This window comes from Bombus bifarius, unplaced genomic scaffold, assembly GCF_011952205.1.
Source record: "Bombus bifarius isolate JDL3187 unplaced genomic scaffold, Bbif_JDL3187 scf7180000007977, whole genome shotgun sequence".
NCBI lineage: Eukaryota > Metazoa > Arthropoda > Insecta > Hymenoptera > Apidae > Bombus > Bombus bifarius.
This window is the reverse complement of record NW_022884362.1, coordinates 1656029-1671297: the sequence shown is the minus strand read 5'-3', so window position 1 is coordinate 1671297 and position 15269 is coordinate 1656029. Positions and strand designations below refer to the sequence as shown.

The following is a 15269-nucleotide window of genomic DNA, read 5'->3' as shown; positions in this document are numbered from 1 at the left end:
AAATAAATGGAAAAGATGACTAGCTTAATTTTTTTTTTAATTTTTCCATCGAGACAACGATCTACAGCGAGATCCGTTGTAACGTACAGCACGTGTACCGAGCGAAAATTCAAAGTCGATTTTCTCGAAAACAAAGCCTCGAACGAAAAATTGTTATTCTATATTTTCGACTTCTTTTTTCGCGTAGAATCACCCCCTTTCCGCTTGTACCACCAGTTACCAACCACCCTGTATATTGGGTGTCACAGTTCTAGTATTAAGTATTACATTATTATTTTCTATGAGACTATGATTGACAGGGAGCTAATCGATTCAATTTTCTTTCCATCTTTTTTTGCATAACTAAAGAGATAAAAAATATTTCAAGAAGAATATAAGGGTATCTTTGAACGATCAATAACGTTGTCAATATTTCAAGATTCCCAATATCATTGCGGTTTGTCGGTAAATGATATTGACAATATGTTTCGTCAATATTTATTGACAAACCATATCTTCCTCGTACGTTTTATATTTATTGGCAATATGTATTTATTGTCCGAACATCCCTTTATACGTAAACAATAGTGTTAAGAACCAAAATATAAAATATTAACAATATATATCGAACATCTGAGAATTCCCTCGAGGGATAACACTGTAAATAGGATTGTTATTAAATAGGATTTTAGTTAGGCCTTAATATGTGACACTTTCTATCGATACGGTAGGCACGCGTTTCTTCCAGAGGAATTCTTTGAGTCTCTGCACAGTATATGACCAGTCTGTCTCTGAACAAGAGTAACATAAACTCAAAAGTATCGCTTCGGGTATTTTCTTATTTTTCATACGATAAGTTGCAGAAAATTAAGCAATTAAGATGTCTTGCACACAGATGGTTTTTCACATAAAGAAGCTAATGTTTGTTCATTGGGAATGCCGAAATAAATCGATTTATCCATCAAAAAACGTATGTTACCTAAATACATACCAATCTTCGTATGATTCGCTTACGAAAATGCTCGTCATATCGAACAAATAGCCCGAAACTACTCCACTTTCGTTTAAAACACTTTTCCATATAATTAATAGTTTCGAAGATATTTCAGCTTCCAGTCTTAAATGATTCATCCTGTATATTAGATCGTACCATGTAAGTAATGCAAGTCTTTTTTAGAAATAACTGTTGACGAGTGAAAGTGATACATTGTACATATTCCGCCGTTCTCTACAATTTTTTTTGCCATTTTTCTATCGAATTATTCCTACTCCTCTTCTATGAAAATTCCAATCGTAACCTGTCTCATTGTTTCAAACTTAGCTCTTGGAAAAATCACATTATTGGATGACCTGACAATGATTTTTTATTACTACGTTCACTGATCAGGTTGTTAAAGTTACTTTGTAACAGGAAGAGGGTTTCTCAACTTCTTACCTCGCAAAAATCAGTTTACAGGTGAATCTAAATGGCAACATAAATACGAATGCAGAATGAAAATAATAAGATGAAACTATGAATTTTCAAGATATTAACAATGACGTACGCAACATAACGTTGAAAGAAGGCAACGTAAAAAATAAATTAATATGGTGAAAAATTTTATTAAAATTCATTACAGATAAATAACTTAACATAAAATATAACAAGTGTAAACAAAACTTAATTAACAGAATATGAAATGAAATGTAAATGATAAAGAGAAAACAGATCTGCATATAACAACGGAAAATAAGAAATTTTTTTTATTACAGAACCTATATAAAGTATTCACGATATCTTGTCCAAAATAAATATAATCTACTTTGTGTACTGATGTGATCCGCTATCTTTGAAATTTCTTTGTACATTACCTCCTCCTGGCCTTCCTTTGCCGCGATATGCAACGCTGTGTACATATCTTTTGTGGTAGTATCAACTGCTGCACCATGTTGCAGAAGTAACATAACAATATCGATATTTCTTAATCGCGACGCAATATGAAGAGGTGTTTGTTGTTCCTAAAAAATCGGAACATACACTAAATATACCATATTGTTAATATTATATATATATATATATAAGTATATACACATGTACAATCATTATAGCTTATAATCAGTACTAATAACTTTTATAATAAATTAACGGCGTAATGCGTATGTATTATAAAGGATAAGCATAATAACGATAATGATATAAACATAGAAAACATAATGAGACTGGTTAATGGAATGTGCGAGACATTTAATAACAACGAATGCGCATGTGACCATTTATATGTATCGTTTTGTTACAAAGTGCAATTTTTGCCAAAATATCAAGGAAACCTGATCACGTCCGGAAATATGGTTTTCAAGCAAGATTCTTTGTTTACTTACCCTCGCACGAGCATCAACTTTGGCTCCATTTCGTAATAAAATTCGAATAATGTCTGTCTGATTAGCTCTAGCTGCCAGATGTAGAGGTGTTTCACCCCTAACAGTTGGCACATCAGGATTGGCTTCGTGTTGCAGTAGAAATATCACGATATTCATACATCCCATAAAACTGGCCACATGTAATGGAGTCAGTCCAGACTGTAAAATATATGTATTTTCTATTAACATTTTGCTACTATGACTCCATGACTTTCGTACCGATACTTTCTTCTTCGGAGTATATTTATCAACATACATAGAATACATAGAAATGATCATCTGTATTGATCATGATAGTATTAATAGCCGTTAACCAGTCTTTTCGTAACCAAGGAACTATAAAGCGTTCTATAACAAACAAACCTGATGTATTTCCCTTTCTAACGCGTTTCTTTCTCATTATCTTAATTATAGGCATACATTTATAAATAGCGTAGTATAATAGCGGAGTAACTGACGAGCATTTTTTACTTAGTTCTTGAGTCAAACGCTAAAAAAATGAGAAATTTTAAATATCTTCTTAACGATTTGGCCAATTTCAAAACACATCTATTTCTTGCGAATCGCGCTAATCTAATTAAAATAAATTTTTCTTATAAACGTACGACTCTTAGGTGGAGAAACATGACGATAAAGTAGTTAAAAGGGACAGTTATCGATCCTCGGGTAAAGGTAATCGAAAAAGGTAAAATAATCTGATAGAAACGATGCAGCGTTTTTCATTTCCAAGATTCGAGTGCAAACCGGACAAATATAAGTACTTTGTCTTCATATAGTAAAATATATCATTTCGATCATCTTTTACCAAATTATATTCTAAAGTCTAAGTCGTTTAAACGAATAACTCAGAATGAAAATTAACGATGAACGGGTGAATAACTTAAAAAAAGAGAGAAAATAAACTTGAACGAAAGAAATTATTTTCTGCAAGTGAATATGATTTACAAGCAATAATTAACGTGTAATTATGGGGAAAATCGTTATACGGTAATTACCTCGGTAGTAGATTCGATCGATGCTCCGTGTTTTAATAAGAGTTCGACAACTTTTATTCGATTTTTCTTGCAAGCGATATGCAATGGTGTGAAGCCATTTAAAGCGCGTGCATTTGGATCAGCTTTGCGATCCAAAAGTAGTTTTGCGACTCTAACGTGGCCGCAGTGCGCGGCAACATGAAGAGACGTTAAATAATCGATCGTAACTTCGTCCACTGGCGCTCGGTGATACAATAATACTCTTGCTGCATCCACATGATCACCTTGCGATGCCATATGTAACGGTGCAAGTCCATTCTGTGAAACGTATGCGAAATGAATTGACATGTTCGTCGATAAAGTCGAAATGTCGATCAATTTACATGTACGTATATCTTTCGAACATATACGTCGATAAAATCGTTGATACAACGAGCAGTTAACGTCGTTTACGTACTTTCGTTCGTGCACTAATTGGTGCAGAATGTTCAAGAAGTGTGGTAATCACTTGTTCATGACCAGATCTTGCAGCACAATGAAGCGGTGTTAAACCATCCCTAGTTTTAGCATCGATTTGCGCAGAATTTTCTAATAATACTTTAACCATGTTGTTTTTACCCCACTTCGCCGCTACATGTAAAGGGCTTATATTATGCTGATAAAAGAAATGAAAAATATCAGTACAGGCTTGTAACTACTCTTGTCGATGTCGATGTATTCGCACCTTTGCCAAATAATTAACATCAGCTCCACGCTTTATTAATAAACGTGCTATCTCTTCGTTTCCGTAATGGGCGGCGATATGCAAAGGTGTAAAACCACTTTTTGATGTAACATCGGGTTTGTGATCATTCTGAAAAACGAACGAAAAAATTAATCATCTTTAATACGTCGACGTTCAAAGACGATATAAAACAATCGCGATAGTTTGAATAAGAAATATAACAATTGCAATAACGATCAGCTACTAGTATCGTTGTTCACCTGTAACAACAGATCCGCAGCTTTGCAATCATCTTTCTTAGCCGCGATATGAAGTGCCGGTAGTCTAACTTTTCCTTTAGAATCGTTTTCTAAAAGAACGCTGACGACTTTATCGTGTCCTTGTTGCATCGCTACTGCGAGAGGTGTAAATCCATCCTGAAAAATTATTTTTATCTTTCACCGTTCCAATTACGAGATACATAAAACATTTCATGAATATAGATAGAGTCGTTTGAACCGAGAAACAAGTAAGCGCAAATACATCTCAATCGCGGAATACAATTTTTAAATACTGGCATGCAAAGTTTCAGATAATATTCACCTCCGTAGCAAGACTCTGATTGGCTCCATTGCCGAGCAATAATTTAACCACTTGATCGTGGTTTTCTTGAGCAGCCATGTATAAAGGTGTAAAACCATTTTGAGATTGAATATTAACTGCAGCACCATACTGAATAAGAATATTTACTATTTCCACTTGGCCGGCTAGAAACATGTTACAAATTTTATTCAGTAATATATATATATATATATTTATGGTGAATTAGTAATAAACAATTATATTTACCCAGTGAAGCTATGTGCAACGCAGTGTTCCCCTTTTTTGTAGCTGCGTCCACTTTAGCGCCTCTTTTTAATAATTCTGTTACTATTTCAACATGGCCATCTTTCGATGCTAAATGTAAAGCATTTAAACCGTTCTGAAATGCGACACGTAACATCAAGTTTTTCCATTTAATATAGAACCGATATGTGATACCATCTAATGAATCCGTACGTAACATAGGCTAATTAGAACGATTTATAGATTAGCTCGATACTTACCGAATTAGCTGTATTAATATCTAGATCGGTGTCGAGGAATTCGATCACTTTTTCAAGGTTTCCGGACCGAGCAGCACGAAGAAATGCTGTCGTGTCGTCAGCCTAAATCAGAGAAACACACACACACACATATTAATATTTATTTTATTCGATTAATCCGTAAATTCTATAATCGCGATTACGACTACCAATCGTAATGTAATGTCCCACGATTATTTCCCTTTCACTTACTTCACGATTGGTATTAATCGTCCTAAATATATCAAATTTACGTAAAAGGATCCTTGAAGAAAAATTCATTCAACAGCAAGAATTCTATGATAGAAAGTGTTCAATAGTAAGTTGGAATAGTTACGGATAATTTCCACCTGGATAATTAGTCTTTTTACACGTTTCATGATTAATGACTTTTTGACATAAAGTAATCATTAGAAACATATTTCGAAGTTCTAAAATGTAAATATGTTTATTAAATATTATACGACTTTGTAACTGAACGTAGCAGCGGTATTGCAAAATGGAACGTTTCTTAAATATCTTTAGCTTGTGGACCAGTGTGCAAAATAAAAATTTTGTTCTTGTAATATTTAACAACGGTATATGAAATTTCATAGTAGTTCGCAGTAGTAATTTGTATTTAAACGAGAAGTAAGAAGATGGGAAAAATAAAACTGAATAAATAAAGAAATTGTATTTAAAATACCTAAATAAATAAAAAGAACCTTTTGTAATTAGTATAATTAACTTCAACCAATTTTTTACGCGATCTATGTTATAATTTAAAAAATTACACAGCTTTATGACTGTACACATTTACGTTTATGGGACCAATCACAAAAAGAGCACCAAGATTAAGCAGTTTAATTCGTAATTTAATTTAATTCATAATAATAAGCATAAGATAGAGGAGATAATCAAAAGAAGAAGTTGCTTCGTTTGAGATCAAAGAGTATTAAAATGACCAGTCGTTAGTTAACCTTTGGTCAATGCAGCAAAATTAATACTTATAGTACAAGTACCAATTGTATAATACTATTCGATATTGGGATACTTTGTCCTACTGCGTACATTGCCAATTGCTTAAGAAACAGCTTGGTAAAGCGTTTATCTAAACGAGTTACATAAATTAACGACAAACGATAAACGATACGAATAAATAAATTATGCGGTATAAAAATATACTTCCATGTGAAAAAAAAAAACTCTATCTACAGAAATGATACGAATGTTGTCATATTAAAATCGAAATGATTTCATTACTACGATATAAAATTTACGTACGAATCCCTTATATTAGCAATAAAATTAATTTCAGATTTAACGTTTACAAAATACGATGATAGATACGTTCAGGTGACAAATAATTGAAAAACTTTTAATAGACTGATATTATCATAGAATTTTTATCCGTCCTCTTCATTTTGAAACGTAGAAGTGGTATTACTTTTGATTCAAGTACTCGATCCGAGTAATGCAATTGGTTACATTATACGCTATGATTTGACCATGACCTTTATCCCACCAACAACTTCGACGTATTCCGCTTGATAAATTTTGTCTGCTAGAACGTTTGTAGCAAGTTACGTTGCTTTGATTATTTCTAAATTAATATCTGCAAAGTGGTAACCGCACGGCAACAACCGGCTTATAAAACGTCTACCTTTATCGTATGCACGTATGTATATCTTGCTTACATCATCCCCTCTCACGACTGCCTTTTGCTTTATCTATGGTTATCAGGCAGAATTTTAAAGTTCCGCTCGTTTCGGTACATTTAATGCCGGGGCAAAGAAAATTCACGAAGTAAGGGAAAACGGCGTTCGGAAAGTCGATGTGACTATTTTCTAGCAACGAAGGAAATCGAATAATTTCGGTATTATCGGTCAACGTTCACACCCTTCGATCAGTCGGGGGTGGAAAAAATACCGGCGACATTCCGGCGCCTCTCGCTACGCAAAATATATAGAACCATACCTGACTCGTACTATCCGTAACCATCGTGCTTTATAAGAGACTAGGCACTATCCTCCTGATTCTTTCACTCGTCCAGCAACTGCCGAACACGAAGGTTCTTTTTCTAGGCACGCGTTAAATCACCATTCATGCACTCCTGAGGTAACGCGGCGATAGATGAATAGGAATATAGGAGCCGCCCCGCATACGAAACCAAGGCGCAGAATCGAGCGGCAACGATTACGGGAAAAACAGGGGTTGCATCGTTGCCTTTCTCACCCCTTCTTATACCTGTCCTTGTTTTTCTCCCACCAACTCATGCGGTGTATCGGTTCCCGACACTATGCGCACGCGCTTATCAAATCTGATCACACACCTACGCATACGCATACTTTCTCTTCCCTTCTCTCTCTCTCTCTCTCTCTCTCTTTCTCTCCCTCTAGGGGTATGACAGCCTAGGAAAATTAACCAGGTTTCTCAACATGCGAATATCGGCCGAACAAATATTACCACCGATATTACATACATCAATGTATCGTGGGATACAATTTCTTGTTACATCGACGACAAAAATTCAATCGGACATAGCGATATTTTTAACAGCTGGTTCTATATTGTTTTATCTTCGAACAAGTCTACTTACATTTAGGTAAATACCTTATATGCGATATCAAATTGCAAATTGGTCATTCGCGATAATTTGATCAACTTACGTTCTAAGAAAGAAATAAAAGATAAAGATAGGTTATTTCTTTTTATGCGGTACATGTACTATATATATATATATATATATATAGGAAAGTGTAGCAATGAAAACACAATACATAATACGTTCGAGAGATTGTACGCATGTGCGATAGTCGAACGAATTCAAAAACGACTATTAACCAACTTTCTCGTTGTTTTATGATATGTAGTAAATGTGGTAAAAGTGAGTTAAGTAAAGTCAACGGAAAGCTTACGATCAATATGACATATTAAATAATCATACAACTTTTAAAAATAATATTCCATCGATATTCTAAAACTTTAAATTGTCTTCAAAAAATCCAGTATTTAACCCATTTAATTCCTCCATTAATATATGCATTTCCTGCACATGCATTTATGCACACGATGAATAGAATAATATATTTTATGACGCATAATTTACTAATATTCATATATCGAGTTTACTAATATTTTTAAACGTCATTCCAAACTGCTTATTATTATTTTAATTGTACGAGCGTTAGCTGACTTGATAATAATCTTACATTTCCAAATTATTATATATAAAATTCTCTACAACCAACAACATGTAATTCACCTATCGTTACGTTTAATTTCGAAACATAATCACCTGCATTTTACATTGTAGAAAAAAAACATACACAGATTGCAGATATAATGAAAATTGAATTGTGGCGGGTTAAAGAGAATTATAAAATATAGTAAATAAGTAATCGTTTATTAGTATTATTACATTTTATAAAATAATATTATTATATCTTAGAAAACAAAAGAATATGTATCATAAGTAAAAAAAAGAAGCTTTGAAATCACGAATACTGCGACTGTTAGAATATGAGAAATTATGTTTTACTTTGTACATGTTTTACACTGTCTTTGTTGTTGATTAAGTCAGAAAAAAGATGTTGAGAACCTATTTATTTCGACAAAAGGAATACGTTTAATAAAATCGAAACACTTTAACGTCACTTACATGTCTTTAAATATTAATAACGTCTCTGTTTTCAAATTAAAGTTTGTGATATGATTATAAAAAATTGTACTCTTATATATACTTTATGTTGAAAAATGATGTAAAGCTTATAGTATTTAGGTATGTAAATCTAAACTGCTGCGACTTCCTACTTCGTCATAACTAACACATTTCGTTTCGTGAACCAACAATACGATAATTATATGAATTTTCTAAAAATATCTTTCACCTTCTTAAACACTGGATTTTCGCCAATATTACAACGTAAATATGGATGTAATGAGAATAACAAGGCAGTCGATATCTTTTTGATACGGGTATGAGAATCAAAATTCTATCAAGAAATAGTATGCTGCAATTATTATTCATGGGATGTTATTACTGTAATATTTGTTTCGAAAACCCGGAAATATATTTAGCTCGATGTGCACTGAAAAGAGGAAAGAAATTTTTTAAATGCGTCATATACATTGTGGTATAAGCTTTAGCACAAATATGTTGCACATCCTTTGACATATGTTATTTTCACACATTTTTACCTGGAACTTAATGATCGGTGGAAATGCCTCCTCTGTCGTCATTCCCAAATAATAAACTGTGTATTTCGTTTGACAGACTTTACGTATACGTATATTTTCTACACTCTATACTGAAAACGTAGGTCAGAGGGTATTTATAGCATTCCGTTTTATTCTCATGAACGCCTTTGTGGTGCATCTGCTTCAATGATTTGCATATACATATTTTATTTAAACCAATCAAACATACTTAGCACTATTCTGTTTTGCTAATCGTTGCTTTAACGTAATAATATTATTTTCTGGCGTCCAAAATAAAAAATAGCTGAATTAAAAAGCTCTATTTCTTTTTTCGCTGACGTTAAGAAAATTATGCATAATTGACTTATTTTATCAATTGTAATAGTCCTAAGATGCTTGTTTCGTATCGTTATCGCTACTAAATCAGATCGAAGGATGCATGCATGCATGCATTCCTTATATTAAATCATCTCTGATTATTTTTTTAGAATAAGCCTTTAAACAGCTTAATTTACATTCAACAATTCGATGTTATTCTATTACCACCATTAGAAAGAATAAGAAAAAATGTAATATTATTGAAATAGAGATCATAATGATAAGTACATTATTTATATTAATAGCAGATAACAAAATAATTATAAAAAATTAAATATCTTTTTATTTTATACATAGTTATATAAGTATGTATGAAACGTAATAAACGTAAAATTTTTATACAGTAATAATTCATGGATTAGAAGTTATTTATGACAAAGTAGTAAAAAGATATAAGGATTATCAATTTTTAATACATTTCGTTAGAAGAAAATTATACAAAATATTGTTAATCCATTTTTTTGATGTACGATTTTTGTTTTTCTTCATTTATATTTTTGTATTAAAATTTGAATATCCGTGTGTGTATTGTTTTCATCTTTATTCTCAAATTTTCTGTCCTTCCCCTCGTCATGTGAGCGATCTAACATAAAATTAAAATAATTATTTGTCCTGTAACACATGTAAAGTAAATTTCATCTAACACTTTATATCCGTAGTAGATCCAGGACTTTATCCTTATTTTACGTACTGTCAACCAATCAAGCGATAACAAATATGCAGAATACCAATATAATTCATCTTTTTTAAATTGACAAACATTTCTTTTCTTTTCATCTTCTTTGTATTGATTTCTTGTTTATTACTTACTTATTATCTTAGTCATTTTTATTCACTCCATCTCTTTCTTCTTATTATTCAATCAATTTTATCAAATATTAATTGAAAATTTGTGTAAGATTGGGGGAATAATTTCATGTATTTCTTCTTTCACTATGCTCCCATAATTTCTCATATTTACGCGTGTATTAGACAATATTCCTTTTATTCCCATTTCTCTCTTTGCCTTTCTTAATTAGTTTTTATCTACCGTATGAATTATTCTTATGATCATAAATAAATATATATGTATTGAAAATATATATTTTCTTTTATCTACTTATCTCATTTATTTTCTATCTTCTATTATTTAGAAAACTTTAATTTAACATACATATATACTGTATTTATTAAAACTTTCAAATACTGTAGTAAATCATCGTACATGGGGAGCATTACAAGCACGTTAATAATTTATAAATATATTCTTTCGTACTTAACTCCACCAGAAACTAATCGAAAAGCTTGGAGTCAAAGAAGTTACATGATGCCACCATTTTGGAGGAATGTAAAGTATTTCTCCAGGTCTCAAATAGGTCATCAAACCTTTAGCTTTGCTAAAATTAGGCCATTTCTCATAATTTGGATTCAAAGGATCAACTTGTGCAGTGTTATTCAATAATCTTGTATCATATGGATACAAATTAGATGAATCATTTGGGTGATATAGAATGACCCGTTTGTGTCCAAATATCTAAAATTTAGTAAAAAGCCAATACTATAAGTTAATATACTAAATTATATACTAATCTAATACAAATACAAAGCTATTAGATTATAATTATATAATATAACAATACAGAGGTATAAAAATAATAATTTACTTTTCTAAAATAGAAGAAGTTAAAAATTAGGAATGACAATAATTAAATTCTATATACAATAATGTTCAATAATAAATAATGAAATTATGTAGCAAAAATTTGAGATTTAGTATATACAATAAACTATATTATATTATTTTTTTTCGCAAATAATTTAACTTATATCTTATCATAGAATGACAATTAATTTTCATACTTGGCACAAAAGATTATTTTTAGGATCGAAATGTAGAGGTGAAACAGTTCCGCTAGGTCCAAACCAAGCATTTATATCTGGTTGTTCCACATCATCATTGTCTGTAAAGTTACAATATTCAGGAACTGTAAAATCATCTTTCAATTCAGGAATCTAAAATCATTTTGACATAATTGATATTTAGATTTTCGTTAGAAACGTTAAAACTATAACAAATATCGAGAGATAAAAAACAAAACCTGTTCAAATAATTGATGTTGAGCTAAGTAACCAACTTGGTCACCTTTCGTTAATACATATTTTTGTAGAAATTCTGAAAAACTAAGAAGCTGCTGTGACCAATTTTCATCGGTATAACGTGAACCAATTTCAATAGGAACCGTTCTACTTCCAGCTACGCTAATTAAATACTTTAGATCTTTCCACTGTTCTAGAGCTTTCCAGTGTTTGATACATCCTAAAATATATTACATGTATTTCAAATTAAATTACAATAGAAATTAATAAAAAAAAGATATCAACTGTATATATACACTAGAATAGCTTAGAAATAATCTTCTTTCCTGTTTTAAAATTGACATGATATAACAAGAACATATTCAAATATACAGATTGATAAAGAAATGTTACCTTTCATTATTGCTGGTACTTTTGGCATAAATATTTTTGTGTAAAATAATTCCATCGATGGTTCAACATACTGAACAATTTCAGTAAATCCCGGCAATATAAAATTATATAAACTTTCAGAATCAATAATTAATTCTTCTACATCTAACTCTCCCAATGACTCTGCTGAAGAAGATAACGAATAATCACATGAAACAGCTATTGATACATACAATACATTAACACTATCATAAACACACATATGGTATTATAATAAGTAAGACTTACTGATACAACTATTCAACATTGAAGCAACTTTTGGTAATAAATCAATTACATTTGGAAGCGGTGCTCCTAATAGAATACCTTTATCAATCTGCTGAATAATGTTCCTCAATAAAATTGTATTCTTTGTAAATTGTTTAGTATCATTATTGTGCTGAAGCTCCAGTAGAACTGCCTGTAGATATAGAGTATCAAATTACAAACACTTACATAAATATGATATAACATATAGTATAAGATACATTCAACGGAATGATTAATATGTTATATTACCTTTAAGATAGTACATAATGTGTAACAGTATCGATATTCAATTGGAACAAATTGCCAGTGACCAGAATTTAGTACTTCCCACGTTTTATCCATACAAGCTTCAACTACTATTAACGAATTTTTTATCCATTTTATCGATGGAATCCTTCCATAAAAAAGATAAGGATTAAATATCATTCTTACCATTTTTATGTAAAAAGTACGATTGAAATATATAAAGCTATATAGCAGTTTGTTTTATAGTATATACTATCCCATAATTATAGCTAAATAAGTAACATAAAATAATATAAATGGACCCAATATCATTTAAAGATCTTCAAATTTACATAAAATAATATATAATTATATTTAATTATGCTTTTAGTGAAGCACATACAGAGTTAAAGAGAAATTACATTAATTTTATTTTTGAATATAATATTGACAATACTAGATAAATGTTTATATATTACTGTTTATTATCAGATAAATTTGAAGCCTTAAAAGAAGGAATTAAACGAATAAAAATTTGTTATTTTAAAATTACTTTTAGAAATCACATTATAGCTATATTACTATAATATAGCTACAATAATATAGCTATAACATATTTGTAATAAATAAACAATATATGTCTCTATAAAATGTAGTATAAATTTAATTCAATTTGATAACTTTAAAATGATCTCCAAGAGAGTTATAAATATTGCTTCTGTTTTTCTAACTCATGCTAATCTTGTTTCCTTTTATTTTTCAATTAATAAAAAATATAATTTAAGTATTAAATAGAGTATTATTATAAATTATTTCTGTGAAGTTTAAATATATTCATGTAATTATAATTATGTATGCGTAATAAAAAAATCATGAAGTAAAATTTGATTTTTTTTATTTTTATAATTATTTTATACAATTATATAAAAATTTCTATTTACATTTTATCTTCAATGGATGTTTTTAAATTGCTTTCTACCGATGACAAGTGTATCTTCATTTCAATAGGTAAATGATTTTCTATATTTTCAGCTAATAGATTCCAAGATATAAAGTTGGCAATAATTGTGCAATTAGACATTTTTTAAAAATGATGTATGCAACTAGAAAATAAATCATAGGTATAAATTAAAGTTATTTTATTTAGAAATAAAATATTTTACTACTTTTGTCATCTGGTTCTTGTAAATATGGCCATTGTACTATTTGGTAATCTGCTATATAATACAAAATTTTTCCTGTTAATGACAATGTTTTGACTCTGCAAAAACTTTCAACAAATATTATAGTAGTTTGCGCGATACAAAATACTTTAAATAAGAATGCTACTATACATAAAGGGACACAAGTTCCTGGACCATTACATAGAAGTAACTCTGGACATTCTCTCCACAAGTAAGGAATTGATTCCAGAGTTGCATAAATAGTACTATAAATAGATGTATAGTATGACTGATGAATTTCTCTGCTTCTACGAATTTTAATTATCTTATAATCTACATTATTCTTTTCTAAATATTTAACTTTTTCAATGCTCATTGAATCTGTATCAGCATACACATATATTCTTGGCGAGTAATTTCTAAAGCTTAAATAATTAAGTATTCTTATCATTTCTGCTGTATGTCCTCCAGATCCTAATACAATCATTGTTTTAATTGGTTTATTTCGAATCGATTTCCTTCCGCTTGTTTTATATGTAGGAAACATTACAAAATATATTCTTGCAATGATTATCATACAAACAATTATACAAATAGAAATGTAATATATCGCGTACATTTTTGTAGTATAACCTGTAACAATTTAAATTAAAATAATCAATCTATCGAGCTGCTTTAGATAAGCCAAAACAAAATAAATTGTTAATTATTACATATATATGTCATGAAAGCATAAAATCTAATAAAAGTTTTTCTAAAAAAAGTACTTCAATTAGTTAATGTATGCATTTACATGAGATTTTAGTCCAAAAGTATTAAAAATTATAAAAATGTATAACATTCTTAGATTTACTACATATATTTATTAATTTATTAAACAATGCATACATTTGCTACACTTTAGTAACATGTTAATGTACACACACATATATATATATATATTACTTCACATATAAATAAACACTACTGTATTATTAATCTATATATTACATATAACAATACTTAATTATATATTTAATTGTATAAGTACCATCTGTCTATGATTAATATGGGTGATCCGAAGATAAAAATGTAGCTATCTTTTTTTACAATAATAACTTATCAATCGATTTGAATTCTTAAAATTTTCGTACTTCGTACATTACACATATATTAGATTAAAATATGTGATTAATAATCAATTCTTTGTTAGTCGTCATAAATTTAATATAAATATATTCGAGAGAGTATGTAAACAAATATTTATAACTTTGCAAATCTTACGGAGATAAATAGTTGCTTATATAAATTTAACAACAAATATTATATTGACAGATACAGAATGTGAAACTTAGGTTATAAACATACACTAAGAGAACGAACCACTAGACCGACAACCAAGGTTAAATAA

At 30.0% G+C, this 15269-nt stretch overlaps 3 protein-coding genes across 8 annotated transcripts in view; all 3 read right to left on the bottom strand.

Annotated features, from left to right (window-relative positions):
* The window catches only part of LOC117204142 (ankyrin-3-like), a 35147-nt gene extending 25502 nt beyond the window's left edge, over positions 1-9645 (bottom strand). The window contains exons 1-10 of one of the 2 annotated variants that reach the window (XM_033441276.1): positions 9357-9645; positions 5160-5261; positions 4903-5035; positions 4657-4820; positions 4335-4490; positions 4075-4203; positions 3808-4005; positions 3372-3668; positions 2338-2535; positions 1831-1977 (exon numbers count right to left, since the gene is read on the bottom strand). In XM_033441276.1, the coding sequence (XP_033297167.1) occupies positions 1831-1977; positions 2338-2535; positions 3372-3668; positions 3808-4005; positions 4075-4203; positions 4335-4490; positions 4657-4820; positions 4903-5035; positions 5160-5261; positions 9357-9398 (1566 nt within the window). In that variant the 5' untranslated portion in view covers positions 9399-9645. Of the gene's footprint in view, positions 1-1696; positions 1978-2337; positions 2536-3371; positions 3669-3807; positions 4006-4074; positions 4204-4334; positions 4491-4656; positions 4821-4902; positions 5036-5159; positions 5262-7133; positions 7400-9356 lie in introns of those variants that run through there. The other variant, XM_033441277.1, reaches the window with a different exon arrangement.
* A 1234-nt stretch (positions 9646-10879) lies between these two features.
* Positions 10880-15269, bottom strand: LOC117204175 (bifunctional peptidase and arginyl-hydroxylase JMJD5-like). Of its 5 annotated transcripts, none has more exons than XM_033441347.1 (8): positions 15227-15269; positions 13658-13819; positions 12741-12885; positions 12471-12642; positions 12204-12368; positions 11813-12030; positions 11574-11726; positions 10990-11247 (listed from the first exon to the last, which is right to left on the bottom strand). In XM_033441347.1, the coding sequence occupies exons 2-8, from the start codon at positions 13795-13797 to the stop codon at positions 10990-10992; spliced, it is 1251 nt and encodes a 416-aa protein (XP_033297238.1). In that variant the 5' UTR covers positions 13798-13819; positions 15227-15269. The 5 variants fall into 5 exon arrangements, with proteins under 5 accessions (XP_033297234.1, XP_033297238.1, XP_033297235.1 ...); XM_033441344.1 differs by lacking the exon at positions 15227-15269 and adding an exon at positions 14497-14512; XM_033441346.1 differs by lacking the exon at positions 15227-15269 and adding an exon at positions 14091-14223.
* On the bottom strand, positions 13839-14512 carry LOC117204184 (UDP-N-acetylglucosamine transferase subunit ALG14 homolog). Its single transcript, XM_033441361.1, has one exon. It carries the CDS (start codon positions 14496-14498, stop codon positions 13860-13862), a length of 639 nt encoding a protein of 212 aa, XP_033297252.1. The 5' UTR covers positions 14499-14512; the 3' UTR covers positions 13839-13859.

Excerpts from the sequence above, each read along its gene's own strand:
- LOC117204175 (XM_033441347.1), bottom strand. The coding sequence starts at position 13,797 with ATGTCTAATTGCACAATTATTGCCAACTTTATATCTTGGAATCTATTA. Across the intron at positions 12,643-12,740 it reads CATTATGTACTATCTTAAAG|GCAGTTCTACTGGAGCTTCA; the intron begins GTAATATAACAT and ends CTATATCTACAG. Across the intron at positions 11,248-11,573 it reads AAAATAATCTTTTGTGCCAA|ATATTTGGACACAAACGGGT; the intron begins GTATGAAAATTA and ends ACTAAATTTTAG.
- LOC117204184 (XM_033441361.1), bottom strand. The coding sequence starts at position 14,498 with ATGTACGCGATATATTACATTTCTATTTGTATAATTGTTTGTATGATA.